The 18,214-nt window shown below is 36.7% G+C and overlaps 1 protein-coding gene across 1 annotated transcript in view; it reads left to right on the plus strand.

The window, feature by feature from the left end:
• Nucleotides 1–1,295: 1,295 nt before the first annotated feature.
• LOC129260623 (nucleolar protein dao-5-like) overlaps nt 1,296–18,214 on the plus strand; it is a 32,928-nt gene continuing 16,009 nt past the window's right edge. The window contains exons 1-12 of the mRNA XM_064099890.1: nt 1,296–1,359; nt 1,741–1,787; nt 4,227–4,494; nt 5,112–5,266; nt 10,020–10,144; nt 10,699–10,914; nt 11,604–11,627; nt 12,170–12,259; nt 12,790–12,918; nt 13,223–13,664; nt 14,499–14,948; nt 17,827–17,864. Coding sequence (XP_063955960.1) covers nt 4,318–4,494; nt 5,112–5,266; nt 10,020–10,144; nt 10,699–10,914; nt 11,604–11,627; nt 12,170–12,259; nt 12,790–12,918; nt 13,223–13,664; nt 14,499–14,948; nt 17,827–17,864 — 1,846 coding nt within the window. The 5' untranslated portion in view covers nt 1,296–1,359; nt 1,741–1,787; nt 4,227–4,317. The remainder of the gene's footprint in view (nt 1,360–1,740; nt 1,788–4,226; nt 4,495–5,111; nt 5,267–10,019; nt 10,145–10,698; nt 10,915–11,603; nt 11,628–12,169; nt 12,260–12,789; nt 12,919–13,222; nt 13,665–14,498; nt 14,949–17,826; nt 17,865–18,214) is intronic.

Consider the following 18,214-nt stretch of genomic DNA (forward strand, 5'->3'; position numbering starts at 1 on the left):
TTTCATGTGGTCTTAATATATAATGCGAGCGCGAAGCGTGAGCTCAAATTCTTTGATATTTTATGTCCTTAGACCTGAAGATTCTGAGGAGATTTTATAATCATGAAAAAGATAAGTATCCAACTAAACAATGCGAGCGCAAAGCGCGAGCCGAAATTTTATCATAGTAACGTGAAAAGGGACTCAATTAGGACTGTTTTTAGTGATTAATGAAGAGGATACAAATATTACCAATTAAATAATGAGAGTGCAAAGCGCGAGCTCAAAATTTTTGATATTCCGACCTGAAAACTGGACAGTCTAAGCGCGTTTTTATTTAAATACAGAAAAAGCTGTGTGTCTCAAACAATTAAATGCGAGCGCGAAGCACAAGTTCAATTTTTTTATATACTGACATGATAAAGGAGCATTTTGACAAATTTTGGTAAGAATTTCCAAAGAAGATAGGTAACTCGCAAATCAAACAATGCGAGCGCGCAGCGCGAGCTGAAAATTTTGATATAAACAATTTGTGTAAAACAAACAAAATAATTAAAGCTTGATGTGCGAGCTAAAATATTGTGTGCAAATTGATTCCAGATCTGGATATATAAGTGTCATATAATCCTCTTGAATGGGATTCATTGGCACAGGCAATGCGAGCGCAAAGCGCGAGCGAAATTTTTATATAAAGTTCTTTTTCCAATTCTTCCCCTCACCCTTTTCTTGTTTCCTTTCGGGGTCGGGCCGGCCGTTACGAGGTTGTAAATTACACATCCTGGGTATGATACCTCTTTCCTACTTTTCTTTAGTGTTTTTCCTATAGTACAATTTTTCTGCAGGTTGTCAAAAAATAGGGGGGGGGGGGCCGGGGCCGGCTCGGCCCCCTCCTGGATCCGCGCCTGAACATGAAAGGACTCACACATGATATGTAATATTATTCAGGTGCTTGCAGTCCATACAAAATATTTCTTGCAGCTTGCTAATGAAATTTCGATGTATCGATAGAGGGCGACAATTCATTATTGCATGGTGTACAAGTAAATAACGCCTCCATTCTCTCTTGAAGTTGGTCAACAGCATAAACTTGCTAAAAGCTTTTAAATTGAACACTAAATCAACTCAAGCCGGAATTCATTCTCTTTAAAGTTTGATTTACTCTTATGTCAGTATTTATCTTTCCTCTGTCCGAAGTAAGTTGATACATTTACATGAATGGAGCTAAAGAGAGCATACTTAACAGTTGTAAAAGTGTTTTATTTAAGTATACGACCACAGGCAGAAACAAGGGATACTAAAATGGCCGTTGGTGGAACATTGAGTATACCTACATGTTCGTTTTATGAATTTAAATTTCCTGTGGTTAAAGCGTTTTATTTGGTATGTATATGAATCTAGTCAAAGAATATTTATTCATTTTTATTTTTTGAAATGTAACATTGATGCAAGCAGAAGGAAAATCGGAATGAAAGGAATAAGAGAATACTCGAAAGAAAAAGAAAGGACCATATCGGCTCTTTGATTCTGGTTAAGGTACTGAAGCCTAAACCTAAATAAAAACCAACAACAACAAAATATGTACATTTCTTCAATGATATTATTGTTATTATTGATTTACATTGATGGATTTCTGTACAGAATATTCATACTCCGTTTCCAGTTAATGTTTGTTCTTGTGATATTTAAATGCTTGTGACATGGTACAGTTACAATGTATGATTTCATTATTTTCATACCTTCAATTTTATTCTATTTGCACAGGACACAAAAAGTGCCGAAAGACAGACTATTCTTCCACCAATTGATGCGTAAGTATATATCACTAATTATTTTATAAATATGCGATATGATATTATTTGTTTTAAATGGAAATTACAATGAAAAAAATGGCAGTCATGATAGGGATATCTTGATTTTAGATATTTATTATTTCTTCTCGTGATAACGATTCCACGAACACGAAAGTAGAATCTTCCACCAAGGAATATGTTTATAACTTGAATTAGATTATAATTTAATTATATTTTTATAATTTCAAAGTTTAATTAAATATATAGATTATTTTATAATCGTTATGAAAGTTATGCCTCGATTTATCTGGAATTCTAGGCTTTTGTCTATTAAAGCGTAAAATATCTGCTTTTGTCGCTTTACGCTCTAATGATCGATCCAAATGCGCTACCGCAGCACTTTAAAATTTTCATTTAAGAGAAAAATAAGTTGAAGGAAATAAAATTCTTATTCTCTGACTTTTTAGAAACTTATCTGTAAAACGTAATTTCAATATAAATGCACAGTTTGAAGAAGAACATGTGGGCTTTGTGTTACAAAGATTGTCGATAGACTATGCGATATATTTTGAAATCTCAACATAGCGGGGTTTTTTTTGAGAGAGAGAAATGTTTCGAGAAATGTAATGTTCCGTATAGAGCCAGTTCCTGACTTCCAGAGTATTTCATTTCAGACATGGCGGGAGAATGCCTCCTATCTTAATTTAAAACAAGCTAAGGTGATTGTGTTAGAGGCTGGTTCATACTTAACAATCCTGAAATACATGTATATACAATTAGCAGGGGGTGAACACTGCAGTATCCCTTTCTTGTAAATGTTTGATATTTGATGACGTGTTTTGTAACGTTTTAAAAACATCGCATATAATGTACATGTGCAGGGAATGAACATGATACTGTCAATGTAAACATACATTTTGTTATTTCCATTTGAATACTCTCATGTTTGACATTTGATAATGTGTTTATAAACATCTCTGGAAAAATAAGACGTATAGACATAAGTTATGAAAGCCGCCCGAAGAAAACTACACGGAACATTCATGGATGATTGAAGAGTTGCTGAAAATAAATTTTCGTTTGTCACGGGAGCTGGTCATTCATTTTGTTCAATTGCCTTTGACAAAACAGGTGCATAGTTTTGCTGAAACATCGTATTTCACTGCCGCTTTGTGGAATTACCAATTTAATTTAATTTTCAATTATTCAAAGATATGGAAGAAATCGATTTACCAGGCGGCGATGCCTGACTGTCGGCAGGTGGTAGAGTTTTTAGTCCTGCATAAGAAAACAAGATTCGATATACATGTTTGTTTTCATCAGTGAATGACGAACACCAAGAGGCGTTAGAGGGTTCATTAATTAATTTCCATGACAACAAGATTCTGGGGAGAACTGAGAGTTTATGTTCTAGAAGAACAGGATTGTTATAGCTTTGAAATTTTGGAAACGAACATACTGACGAGGCAATGCGAGTCCTGCTCGTGACGTTACTTATTGTATACATTTCATGTTAAAAAAAACACTGGATGAAAACGATTGCTTGGAGGAATGATATGATTAATTTGAATTCATGGATTAGAACGATTTCTATCTTGCGAATAAGCGAATTATAACATCTTCCCCGTTAGCATAAGTACTTTTCAATCTTGGAGAAATTTAAATTTGGAATGTGATCTTCTTTCGGCATTTCACCGCTGTGATGAGATTTGTTGATGGCAATTTGATCAAGAATGGAATATTTGGCTATTACAACAAAGAAAGGGAGTTACAGGACAGGAGACAGGAAAATGACAGAGAATTCACCAGAAGATATTAATAAACCAAGGAATGTCATTCGGCTTGAGCGGTATTGCTGCCGCGCATTTGCTGCCTTCATAAAGAGAAGGGAATATTGGCAAAATCGCAAGGAACTTAAGCGTTGGGAAAGGTATATTCATACTTTTAGCAATTTTGGACGAAAACGACTAAGAATATGACCCCCATTTACTCCTCCTAATCAAGGAGTTTAAACCCCTTACTCAATCGAGCTGCACATTTCCTACGTAGTAATTATGTGTAAAATGCCTACGTTTTCTCAATCTCATTAAAGACGGTTTTTATATTTTTACGTTGTAATGTGTGCTGTGCAAATTTGTTCCGAACCCTTTTTAAGTGAGTGGCATTTATAATCCTTATACACTTCTCACAGCCCTTCTGTCAATTTATATGACAAAACGACAAATATGATTTTTGTCCGCCCATCCAAGCCTTTTGTTTTGTGGCAAACTATGATAGGATGGGTAAAACGCCTTAGCAGCTAAAGGGGATGACGATAAAAATATATATATCTAAAACGCATAAAACTTGACAAAGGTGTGGTTGATGAGGACACCCCTCCCCCTTAGATCCGCCACTAATGTATTGATAGTAAACTTTCAATTAACTAACAGAAACTGTCTCCGTTTCATGTCGTAGACTATACAACAGCCTCTTCGCCAACCTATCTGCCAGCTACCCTTCACATCTCTTGCGGAAACGATGGGAGTCGTCTGTGGCGGCGTCGTCGATGGGTGCGACATCGGTCTCATCAGACCTGAACAGCACCAGCTACCTCCCTTTTATCGGTACCGCTCGACTTCATCCCAAGGAGCTCACCCCTACAGTTCGGCGGGATGACAGTTCACAGCCTCCTAGTTTCTGCTACGGTTGCACGGCCGAGCTTGGAAATCAACCAGATATCAAAGTAAGAACTAAATTAATTTCTCTTCGTTTTATTTGCTCCATGACGAGGCATTTGTGTTATAAACAGGAAAAGGAGAGAAGTGCAATTTTTTTTAGTAGGAAGTATGGATGTATTGCAATACTCATATAAAGTTGACACTTTTTACTTATTTTGTGGAAATTAGGATAAAATTTTACCCGAACAATTAAAACGGTGTATAAAATGAGAACTTCTAACTAAACTTGGCAGATAGAATAGTGACCTAGGGTCTGTTTACGGATTTCAATGTAACAGAAGTTGTGCATGTTCAATTGTCGGCAATCTCGACTTGATTCCTTCGTAATACTACACAATTCCTTTTATTTCATATCCAAAGAATTTAAGAATTCATTCGAGTCGAGTTGATATCATTTTTTTCTCCATAATCACAACATAAATTTGTGTAAAGTATGTGCACCTTCAAAGAGGCTAGTATAACGACTCAACTCAACAGTATTTCATCATTGTTTACAAGCATATACGTTAGAAATGATACGTTGAAAAGCCTTAGATATATTCACATATATATATATATATATATATATATATATATATATATACAACTCAATGCCGTCTATCATTCTTCTTCCAATCCCCAGGCACCTCTGTTCTTTCTTGACAACCCAGGTGATAGCACGGATGATGACCGATTAGGCATCGAGCATGCGCAGTTGGTTCCACAAAATGGCCCCGCCCACCAACACGTTGCTACCACCCGAGTCTGCTACGGCTGCTCTCTCAGCAAACTACCACAGTAAGTTATGTTAAGTACATTATTTTATATTGATTTAGTTTCGAGCAAATTTCAACCTGTAGTATTATACACGTATTATGTTTAAAGGGATCATTTTCGAAGTAAAGTTCTTATAAATATATTTGTAGTATCTTACGTTCTAAAGTTTTGACTGGACTAGATTAATAATTATTCTAGGAATAAGTCATTTGCATATTCATATAATAGTCAGAAACGACATTGTTCATGATAAAATGCGACTAGACAATGATGGTCTCTCTAGTTGATCCTTTCATCTTGTCATCATTTTTTGCTCAATCTCTTATATTCTTGTATACAGTTTATATATATTTAGTTAGGATGTTTTAAAGTTCCATCTACTTAATGAGGTGGCGAGACACTCTATCTTAAGTCGACTTATTAACTTTATAAGTTAAATGTATGGCGACATTTTTTCTCTCACTTTGTCGACTTCTAAAAAGTGACATGATACTATATTGACAATGTATCTTTCGAATGCTCAGACGACTTTCAATAAAGTTACCTGTCGTCATTGTGACATTTCTTGCTTATTCGACTTTGTAAGGTAACTTAATATGTCGCCACTAACTTAGGGTTGATAAGTAGACACAAATCTAACTAGTTCACTTCATAATTTGTCTTGTTTTATCCATATATGTTTGATTTTCTGTATTTGTATTTTAGTGTTTTCTTGTTTACTTTCCTTCCATACTTAAACTGTTTTTTGTTTTTTTCTGGTATCTTTGTCTGGTCGATTTTACTTTTCAGCTTGATTTAATTAACTTTGTGTATTCTTATCATCATTCTGTTTTAGGTCCAGTTCAAATCTACTCGACTTTTCTCATTCTTTATATTTGATTTGTTTTGAATTTCCATTTTCTTTGTTTTACACCTTTTTTATTTTTTTATTCTAGGTCTCTTTCAGCTTGATTCAATTAACTTTGTGTATTCTTATTATCATTCTGTTTTAGGTCTAGTTCAAATCTACTCGACTTTTCTCCTTCTTTATATTTTGATTTGTTATGAATATCCATTTTCTTTGTTTTACACTTTTTTTTATTCTAGGTCTCTTTTCTACCATGACTAACCATCTATCTTTATTTCACCAGCTCAGGAAGATCAAGCTGAAGGCCCTCAAGACCTCTTTTCACCAGGACAATTACAGATTTTATTCCCTTAATCGCATTATACCCACAGGCCTCCAACTTCATTGCACTCCCGGTCTCGGTACGCTCACACCTGAACTTCGCAAACGATGGAACCAGACCTTACATGGAGCTTCAGTTCGATTAATTAACATCCTCTCTGAACAGTGTATTGCTTCTCTTGATTCTTTTTCAGCTGACATCAGTAGCCTGGAAGACGAACTACGTTCTTGCTGTACCCAAACCCAATGGCTTCAGTATAATGATGAAATTGAATCTGATCTCTCTAAACACAGGTCTCTCCTCACTGAACGCAGGAACAAGAAAATAGGCAACCTCACAAAGAAGCGACAACGGTCAAACAGATTTAGACGACATACCAACAACAATGATGTATCCCCCCATTTGGTTGTTAATCTCTCATCCTCCCCTCTCTCCCAAGCAGAAACCTCTCTTCTCTCTAAAGGTCTCAAGTTTTGCCCCACGCCACCAGAAGTTGAACAGATAGCTCTCAGCCAAGACCTCTCTACATTCTATCGCAGGATACGTCTCAAAGAGTTCTTTTTAGATGCACCCCCTTCTGATCCCGAGCCCTTCTACAAGAAAAGCACATGGATTCCACCTAAGAATAGAGTTCCTTCCCTTGAAACTTACATCCAAGCTGTCTCATCCCAAGTTCGCTCCACAGATACCCTCGACACCAGAGCACATGACAACCTTCCTCGAGAAGAACGCCAGGCTCTCTCATCACTCAAAAACAGGTCCGACATCATCATCAAGCCTGCAGACAAAGGATCAGCCGTCGTTGTTATGGACCGCCAGCAGTACATCGATGAAGCCATGAAACATCTCAATAATCGATCTCACTATGCACTCCTCGATTCTGACCCTACTTGTAATTTCTCCCTACAGATCCAATCGACACTGAATGACATGAAAGAACGCGAGTATCTCTCTGAGAAGGCCCACAAATTTCTCTCCCCTACTAATGCTAAACCTGCCCGCTTCTATCTCCTCCCGAAGATCCACAAACCTGGCAACCCCGGTCGACCCATCCTCTCAGGAAATGGTTCCTCAACAGAGAACATCTCCCTTTTTGTTGATTACCACATTAAGCCCCTTGTCTCACGTGCACCCTCTTACATCCACGACACTCCAGACTTTCTCAGGAAACTAAATGACATCAAGGACCAGATACCCGAGACTGCGATCATCGGCACTTTCGATGTTTCTTCACTGTACACCAGCATTCCCCACGACGAAGGTATCCAAGCATCATGTGAAGCCTTGGCCGCCAGTGGCCATTCCAGTCCCCCCATATCCGATATCAAATCTCTGATGTCTCATGTACTAACAAAAAACAACTTCACATTCATGGGCAAGCACTACCTACAGATATTCGGTACAGCAATGGGCACCCGGATGGCTCCTTCATTCGCCTGTCTCTTCATGACGAAGCTGGAACAGCAGATGTTAGATTCAGCCCCCTGTCGCCCATGGATTTGGTGGCGTTACATAGACGACATTTTCTTCATCTGGACCAGGGATGAAGACAGCCTCCATACATTCATTGACCACATCAATTCCTTCCACAGGACCATCCAATTCACTTCTGATTTCTCCCAACAGGAAACCCACTTCCTTGATGTTACAGTCCAGAAAAAGTCTAATGGTATCACCACTACCCTATACTCTAAACCCACAGATACCCACCAGTACCTCCACTCATCCAGCTGCCACCCCCGTCACTGCAAAACCGGCATCGCTTACAGTCAAGCTCTCAGACTTCGCCGTATCTGCTCCGAGGACCCTGATTTTTCCTTCCATGCCAGGAATCTGCAGAAACATCTCTGTGCTAGGGGCCACGGGGCCAGGGCAGTCCAACTGGCAATTAACAAAGTTCGTTCTCTCCCCAGATCTGAAGTTCTCAAACCAAAAAGTGACAAGGAGACCACCGACAGAATACCGCTTGTGACCACCTTCCATCCCAATCTACCCCCTCTCCGCAAAATCCTGTTTGATAACCACCACATTTTACACACTTCTGATCGTCTCCAACAGGCCGTTCCCGATACTCCCCTTCTAGCATACCGACGCCCACCGAATCTCAGGGACCTCATTGTTCGTGCTGAAGTGCCCTCCCTCACTAACCATTCTTCTCCCATACAGCATGGCACCTTCAAATGCACCAGCAACAGGTGCATCATATGTGAAATACACCTTCACGAGGGCGATACTTTCACCAGCAACTCTACCAGCCTGTCTCACCAAATCAAGGGCAACATCACATGCACTACCACTAATGTTGTATATCTCATCACTTGCAGAGTTTGTAGGGTACAATACATAGGGGAAACCAAGACCACACTCAAGAAACGATTCTACGGGCACAGATCCACCGTCAACACAGCAAAGCTGGACACTCCAGTTGGCCGCCATTTTAACCTCCCCAACCACTCCATCACTGACATGATGCTACAGGGCATCGAATCTTTAGGTACCCGTCCTGACTCAGTCCGTACTAGCAGGGAGAAGCTCTGGATGAGACGACTTCGCACCACCCAACCTCATGGCCTGAACATCCAAGAGGGGAACGACTGATTTTTCTTTCCTATCCACTTTCAATTTATATATACATATAATTTTTCCCCTCAGCTCTTTTGAATAGTTACATTATAGTTTCTTACTCTACTTTCCTCCCATATCTCATACAAGCTCAGCTCCAATTTTTCCTTCCTTATTCAGGCGATATAATAATTATTATATATATATATATATATTTGTTTTTTCTCCACTCACCTCTTTTAGATTTACCACATTTGCTTATTTACATGTATACTATGGTTTCTTCATAATACACCCCCTCTCTTCTATATTTGCTTTTACCTTTTTAGGCAATTTGCTTCCTCTTTTTCACATATACAGATTTTTTTCTTTCCTACTATATAGTCTTATGTTTTTTCCCGTCACACCTAGCGGATTACCATATCAGTTACACCATATGTGTATATATTTATATATTTTTTCATATACATTTCTTTTTTGGATATATTTATATACATATCACTTATAGATACATATTTACACTTACCTTCTTCTCTTAGTTTGTTTAATGCTTTATCATATATACTTATATGTCTTTTGCACATTATCAGTTGTTCCCCATTCTTTTTCTTCCTTTTTTTCCCCCCACTCCTATGCACCAGTTTATTAAGCCTTTCTTTGTAACCTGTTTGACCCACCTCTCACTAATTCTCTAGTTATTCATCCCTCTATCACTGTTTTGTTCCAGATCCTGTTTGATGTTGCCTGCCTCATTATCTTAATCCCTCTTGGCCTTACTTACACTAACTTCCCTTTGTGTCTGCCTACTCCTTTTCTTTCATCCCCTTCACTAACCTGATTGGTCTTCTCTACTCACTAATGCCCCTTTTGTCTCCTTGTTTCTAGTGTTGCTGTAGCTTGTTTGTGGTCTATATTATGGTTGTTCCACTTTATATGTTTGTCATTTTGCCTCCGACGAAGATTCTGCTAGGATCGAAAGCTTAGGCCCCCTTTTTTACTTTATAGTTCACTTCATGTGTGTGTTTTTTTAAATATATTTTCAGTGTGCATGTGACGAAGCCACGTCGAGTAGGTGGTGGATACACCATGGTACGCCAAGCTGTCGAGCCTTACAGCGGAGACAAACACAAAAATGGCGGTTCGCCCCCACCCTCAACATATATATCAGGTATTACGTCATACTCGCATAAATCAATACCTTTCATTTCCATACAATCATGGCTGAAGTATGAGTTCATTTTGTATACAATTACTCAACCTCTTGAATGTACATTCTTGGGTATGTCGTTTCACATATCATTCCATTCACTTAACACGTAAACCTACTTCAGAATGTATCATTTCTAGTATCTATACCATAGCTAGCTTTTTATTAGATTAAAACTACACATATCATTTCATGCCTATGTTTCTATCCATGTTATGTTGTACACATCGAGATTCTCTTCCATGAATAAACATAGTTATTCCAACTCTTCAATGTTCAAACGAATCACATTACGTTCTCCTCCAGGAAAAAAAATCATCGCTTCCTCTGTTACTCAGTTCTACATCTGACTTCTCTTTTCCCATTATATACATATTTTTCACTCAATATTGTTTCCAGAAAAGAATTCTCCCGTGCTCTCTTATTTCTCCGCGTCCATTATCATCTCAACATCCCATCCATTCTATTTTCTCCTCTCACCTATGCCATAAATCATATCTAAACCCCATCTAAAGATGACATGTCTTCAGACGATGAGGACATCGAAAGCCACTTCGATGCCGTGATCGACGAAGAAGAAAGGGGGATTTTAGATTACATCAATGTCGCAAAGCTGGATGAGCCAACGCTCCCGCTCCCGTCAATCCCGCGGGAGAAACCACTCCCGATCCCACTTTGTATCATGGAAAAGATCAAAGCTAAAGATGTAAAGGCAGTCAGCTTGCATGAACGTAAGTATTTCAACATGTTCAAGTGGCTGCAATGAACGGGGAAATTGTAGGCTCAAAGTGCCAAATCATTAAAGCACAGATGGGGCATTCAAAAAAAGATTGATCTTTTATAATAATGCAGTTATACCAAACACCGGGTTACAGATGGGGGGGGGGGGCTTTGGGGGCCATGGAGCCCCTAACGTTTACTGGACAAAGAAAAAAGGGGAAAAGAATAGGAAAGGAAAAGGGTGAAATGTGATATCATTTTCTGAATATTATGTCAAAGTCTATCACATACATAGATTTTTGTATTTAAGAAATCGTTAAAAAGATTATTAAAAAAAAATGAACTGAAAATATCATAAAATTTCCTCGCTTACTTCGCTCGCAGATTCCCTAATCCCCTAGTGCCATATCTGGCCAGCTCTTTTTTTTTGCTCATTACGCCGTTGGTGCCAAACACAGCCATCTCTTCGTTGACGGCTTTCACGTGTCATAATTTTTGATGTTATCAACCTGAGAAACCAGTTATCAATTTTATAATTTGGCAGGATCTTATTTAGTTATTGCTAAGGTGTGAAGAATCATCAGCTTACGTTTGCGCTCAGCAATCCCAACACATTCTTTTTCTTCTGATATGTATTTTTTCCTCATTCATGCAATTTGTCAATCTTTCATTTTCTTCTTTCATTACATCAATTAATCAGGACATTGCTACGCTTGTCGCGAAGGTAAGCTTTTTCCCTGCTTCATATTTCTAAAACTATTATTATTACTATTGTTGTTATTATTATTATTATCATTATAATTATTTATTTGACCGATAAAAAACCACAAATACATTGTCAAATCAACGATAGCTGAATAATAATGTAAAACTGATCATGATAATGTGGTTTATGGAAATCTAAACTTATCAGTGTAGTTAAATTTTTCTTCTGCCATTTTGATAAACCACTATTACGTAGTGCTTAATTCATCGCAATGATTCATTAAATTTGTGGAGATATATATATTATTTAATGATGTTAACTGTACTCAGATTTATAAACATCATATAGACACAAGTCTAATTGTAATACACCTTTTGACGAAGATGCAAGTTAAAACTGAAATAAATAACTGAAAACATGAAAAAATAATTTCGTATAACTAGCAATAATCTTAAAATAACGTGTTGATTTTGTTTTCTCCTCCACTTTCTTTCCAACGTCCATCCTTTTTCCACGATCCATCATCATCATCATCATCATTATTCATGACGTCATCACAGCTCTCAAACACTATTGGCCGGAATACTTTACCTTGAGAGACGAATCAGATGGCTCAACATCCGGGGTCGGCACCTCTATCGGCTCAGAAGGTCCATCCACAATTCTTGTCATTTCACTTTTTTTCGCCCATAATTCTGATATCATCTCAGATATAAGATATGCCTTCATCTTCATCGAGTTCCTTTAAGTTCCAAATGTTTTCATATACATCTCACTCAGATATGTGAATTAACGTACTCTACTATTTTTTTTGTCAAATCCATCTTGTATGTACCTTTCATAATAAAGACCTGTTTCACAAACATTAAGTCAAATCTATTTCAATGGCACGAGTTATTCATTCCCCCTTTTTCTCATATCATGTTGTATTGTCTAGCAAAACAAGATGAATAACATTATTAAAAAACTGCAATAACTTTATAATCATATGGTTACATTGAGTAAACCATGAAACCCTATATGAAATATAATTTCATGCAAAGCATTACACCATTTGAATAAATATATAAAATTATAACTATTTTGATTTCAGTTCAGGCAATTGTACTATTTGAAATAAGTTGGATCCAAGTTGTCTCACAGAAATAATGACGATCTGTTTATCTTTTTTATGTCACAGCCTTGGAAGAAGAAGAGCGCCGCCAAGAGGAAAGAAAAAGACAGTTAGAGGAAGCACGACAATTGAGACGAGAAGAAGAGGCAAGGCGAAAAGAAGAGGAAGCAGAGAGAAGGAAAAATCTTTACAAACGTAAGTTACACATAAGTTTTTAATGAATTTCGTTATCAGCATGAAAGAAAATATATAATGTTAAACGAAAAAATGTCAACATTACAAAAGTTATTTAAAATGTAAATTGGTAAAATATAAAATAAAAGTATGTAGTGTAAAATGTAAAATGTAATATGTAAACTTTAAAGTTTAAAATGTTTTGCATATGCTTAATCATTTTGTTGACTTTGATGATAATGCTGTTTTTCTTCTGTCAGTCAGTTGAAATGAAATTCTGTTTACACAATTATATATCAAGAACACTATCACTCTTATATTTCAGCTCCTAAAGCATTCCAGCTGAAGAAGACCGACAAGAAAGAGATTGAATCCAAGGATCCCTTCTCGACAGATCGAAATCTGAACATTCCAAAGAGCGAAGGGTTCAAACTCACGAAAACCGAGAAGCAGACGACGAAGTTTATCGAGCATTCCCGACAGGAAACCGAATGGAAAGAGCCGAAGAAATTTGAACTTACGAAGACGGAACCGAAAACAACAAAAACGGGCTGGAAGCCTCCGGAAAGACTCGAAAGACTTAGACCTGCGACTCCGCCTACGCCGCCACCTCCACCGAAAGGAAAGAAACCCACAGTGCCCATCGAGCCGAAAAAGCGCGAACCTCCTCCAAAGAAACCCGATCCTCCAAAGCAGGTCGAAAAGCCAAAGCCGATTGAAAAGCCTAAACCTGTTGAAAAGCCAAAAGAACCTCCTCCACAGAAAAGGTATTTTTTATTTATTCAGAACCATTTCTAATCATCATCTTCATTCTAAGAGTTTCGTTTTTCCCTATAGGTTTTACGATTCAGCTGAGACTATGCGTAATGGCCATCGTTTTTTACCTTTCATGTTTCTTTTAATACAGAATATCATCTAATTTCTCCGATCTCTTGGTCTCAAAAGCCTTCTTCGTTCTTTCTAAAGTTCATTTTTATTCTACCACTTTTCCTAGTATTACGTTACTTTCTAAAGTAGTATTTTCCTCGCGAGTTAGAATTCATGTGTCAAAAGGCAGTAAATGCAACAATAACCATGCTTTAGCACAATTAGATTTATGTTGACGAGCCAAAAGCATCCCTTTATATATTTTTTTTCAATTTTCAACAATACATCGTTTTCCAAGTCTCTTGATCATTGCCCATATTGTACATTGTAAGTTTAAGGTATATTATTTTTCTATTCTTTTGGAATGTGTTTCTGTGAAATATTTTTTCTAAGCACCATTCTGGTTTGAATCACATAAAATCACTCTCGTCTATGCGTTTAGCATCCGTTAGAGGCAATGCTTTCCTGTGAAAAAAATACATTGAATTCATATACCGTTCCATCTGTAGTTATTGTTTATCACTTCTACATTATACTTTATCACATTCCATTGTTTTACTTAGTTGTGTCTCTTAATTACCTTTAAATATTTTTATTTCTGCAACTAAAAACGCGTTTCAAAAGCATTATTCACCTTTAAAAAAAAATCACATTTAGTTTCTTCCTTTTCATGTCAATTGCATGTTCTATCGATCTGTCTTATTTCAAATGTATGACTTTCATTCCTAACAAAGAGAGCCAAAGCCTGAACCAAAACCGAAACCGGCACCAAAACCTGTTGAAAAACCAGTAAAAGAACCCCCTAAACCGAAGGAAGTCCCAAAACCAAAAGAACCACCCACAGAGAAAGTGCAACCGGAGCCAAAACAGCGACCACCGAAGGAGCCTCCTCCCCCTCCCCCGAAGAAAGAAGTAACTAAGAAAGTTGAACCGGTCAAGACGGAGCCTCCAAAACCCATTGAGAAACCGAAGAAAGTCGAAGAACCTCCTAGGAAGGAGAAACCGGAGAAGGAAAAGCCGAAACCGATCGAAAAGGAGAAACCCAAACCGGTTGAAAAAGAGAAACCCAAACCGGTCGAAAAGGAGAAACCCAAACCGATAGTAAAGGAGAAACCCAAACCGGTTGTAAAGGAGACAACCAAACCGGTGGTAAAGGAGCAACCGAAAAAGGAAATCCGACCAGTGTGAGTAAATCGGATGTACCCGAGTTATCCACAACCCACACGCTCGCACCCACTTACGCATTATACGCAACGCACTCACACCACCCCTTCACCTATACTACAGATCCTGCAAAACCGAAGCAATATTACTAATTGCTATTATAACCTCCCCTTTGTACGTGCATTTCCTTTTTAACTTTCGCCATTAGAAAGTCCATTTGCCATCTAATTTTCACATAGTTGTGCTTTATGTGTTTTCATTTTTTTTTGCTGAAGCTTTACAAAAAATTAATGAAAGATTTATAGCATTTCACAAAAGCGTCGTGCTTTTTAACATCACATCTGCACTGTCACTACTTTGCTCTAATCAAATATTAATCATACCCATGATAACGTCGCCCATTTCAATCCATCACTCTCAATCGAAAAAACACCTTATATATCACGCACTTTTTTGTTGTTGCTAACTGCGTTTTGTGTTGATTTTATGTTCAGTGTGCATGTGTATTCTAAGGTGGAGTAAGTTCAAGAAGATTTAGAATTTGTAAGAAATGACAGTTAAATTTGATGATCGCTCCGACTTGTACAGGTAATTATACACTCTGTCTGATATCACCAATATTGTTTGCTAGTTTATCATCCGTCGTTTTATTGACGAACTTTGATATATCTACCTTTCAGCTTTAGAGAATTACATTTAGCAACAGCGACATGGCTTCATGCCTGATTTGGATAGCTATGTATATAATATATAAAATATAACATAAAAATTTTCAATAATAATTATAATTACTAAAGACATGTTTCATGAAAAACAGGATTATGGTAACTTTGCAATATTATGTGTACCAAGTCAATGTAAGTAACCTTGATTGTGATTATTTTTGCTTAATAGCCTTATTCACATAATATTCATCGCAATGGCTAACTTACCACATTTGTATGTTCTATACATGAAACGGGTTCTAAGATTTGCAAACATAAGAAATGTTTAAAAGTTTACAAAGCTTGCATGTGGTCGTGGAATTCAAATGCTTGGAAATGATGAGGTGTATGAAGATGAAGACTATATAATATGTGGTATAACTTAAGAAGTTATACTATTTTCGTTGTTTGTTTGCTTTTCAATGCAAGTAAAGCTTTCCATCATGGTTGGTATTCATAATAAAGAAACAAGCCTGGCTTAACCCTGTAAATAAGTTTTTTCAAGCTTTCGCGGGTTACCATGTTCAAGCCTAATGATGCTTTATTCTACGATGTATAAAATCCATTGTAGTTTTTGATGAGTTGGTAAATAAAATCAATCCATCAACTAACTAACCAAGCAATCAATCAATCGATATAGAAAAATATGAAATTTGAATACTTATGTTGTGATTTGGACCCTCGGCTCCCCAATTTCATAAAAATATCATAATATCACAATTTAGAAAACGATATTATTTTATGTAAAAAGAAACGATTCATGCCTGCCAATAATGACTTCAATCGTACGGTCAAGTGTCGAGATACAGGGGACGGTGAGGGGGGGGGGGTGCTGAATCAGCAGCAGCAGTATTGTACCCCTTTTACTAGGCGCCAGAGTAGCACATTATTTCTAGGTTTAAATCCTGACTAAACAAGAATTTGATTGCACACTCTCAATGAATTGAGGGAGGGGGTTCTCCTTCATATTCAACATCCATGACAAATACAATGTATTGAATTATAAATATTAATTTAATCCATTTCATATCTATTTATTCATTATATATCTTCCCAATTCATTGCATTTTTTTTTTGTGTTACAACTTTCACTGCACAATTGTGTTATTTTACTAAACGAATGAGATTGTGATATGCACTTCGAAAAAGTGTGGTCTGATTTCATCTATAGTGCTCACACAACCAATGCAATGATAATTAATACACGTTTTTGCATAGTAACTGGGGGATGTTGCAGAATTCAGAATGAGTTGCAACCAAACACGATTTTTAAAAATATACACTGCTTATAATTTTATCCAATCAGATGCCCGTATTTTGGACTTGGGTTTAATTCTTTGTTAATTGTGTTCAAATGTAATTCCTTCTTCCCACCGCCCCTGGTTCATTAAGCACTTATAATCACATCTCCATTTGTGTGATCAATATTAATCTAATCTTGCAAGTGTGAAGTGATCTATAGGCTTCGTAACATAAACAAATACAATCAATTATATAATCATGCCTAACCGTTCGTCTATGTAAAGAATGTACACATAATCACAATTGGTTGTAAAATATTGATTGTACCTTTTTTATGTTACCGGGTCCTAGATCCCGTTTCATAAAGACTTGTTATAATAACAAATTCAAGATTTCTATAACAAATTTACTATCAGCCAATCAAATTGAAGGATTTCAGTAGCCTATAACTGTTATTGTAAATTTCTTGTAACAAGTTATATGAAACGGACCCCTGATCTGATTACAGACCAAATCCATAAAAGTATAGATATCTGTTGCATTATTGGTGACAAATGCCTATCCTGAATCAAATGTACTTGAATTAGAAAAAAATGAATGGATAACGAGAGCGTTGCCATGGTATTCTGTCCTTTTACTAAAATTATGTAACAGTATGACATGTTTAAAATTACGAAATACTCGATGAGGTTTTTTTTTAATAAAAATAAATAAGAAGTAAACGTATAGATTGAGTGGACAAAAAATCATAAAATTTGTGGCAACAAAAATTGATTCATTATTATAAAGAGACGAGTCTAAAGGACTAAAATATACAATCTTATCATTCTGTTTCTTCAAAATTCATTGTACTATTTTGTAATTAAGGAATATGACATTATTATTAATACGTTGGAAATTTCATTTTGTGAGAGCGTTTATTGATGTCTTATTTCATATTTTTATTTTACAGCAAGAAACAAGAGCCTCCGACGAAACCAGTAGCAGCAGGTGAGCTTTTTACTGAATCCGCTTATATTATTTGGCAAAAATTCTATTTCACATTTGTCGTGAAGTTGGTATATATCATGTTTAAAAAAATGGCATTTGATATAGTTTTTCACTTTATAGCTCCTAATTATCCAAGTGTGAACATGCACGTAATTCGGCTATACCACATAAAAATGTATCAAGTAATTTTGATGAATATTCTATTTCGGACATATAATATGAGAGCTTTGTGTCCCGAATATGTTTCTTTTCTTTACTTTATTGGCGATTTTTGAGATGTATAGAGATTTGTCATGGTTCGTTCCGTAATAATCATGGGCCTAATGCAAATGATATTGATGTTGCTTCAG

Source organism: Lytechinus pictus, chromosome 1, assembly GCF_037042905.1.
Source record: "Lytechinus pictus isolate F3 Inbred chromosome 1, Lp3.0, whole genome shotgun sequence".
In the NCBI taxonomy this organism is placed as follows: Eukaryota; Metazoa; Echinodermata; class Echinoidea; order Temnopleuroida; family Toxopneustidae; genus Lytechinus; species Lytechinus pictus.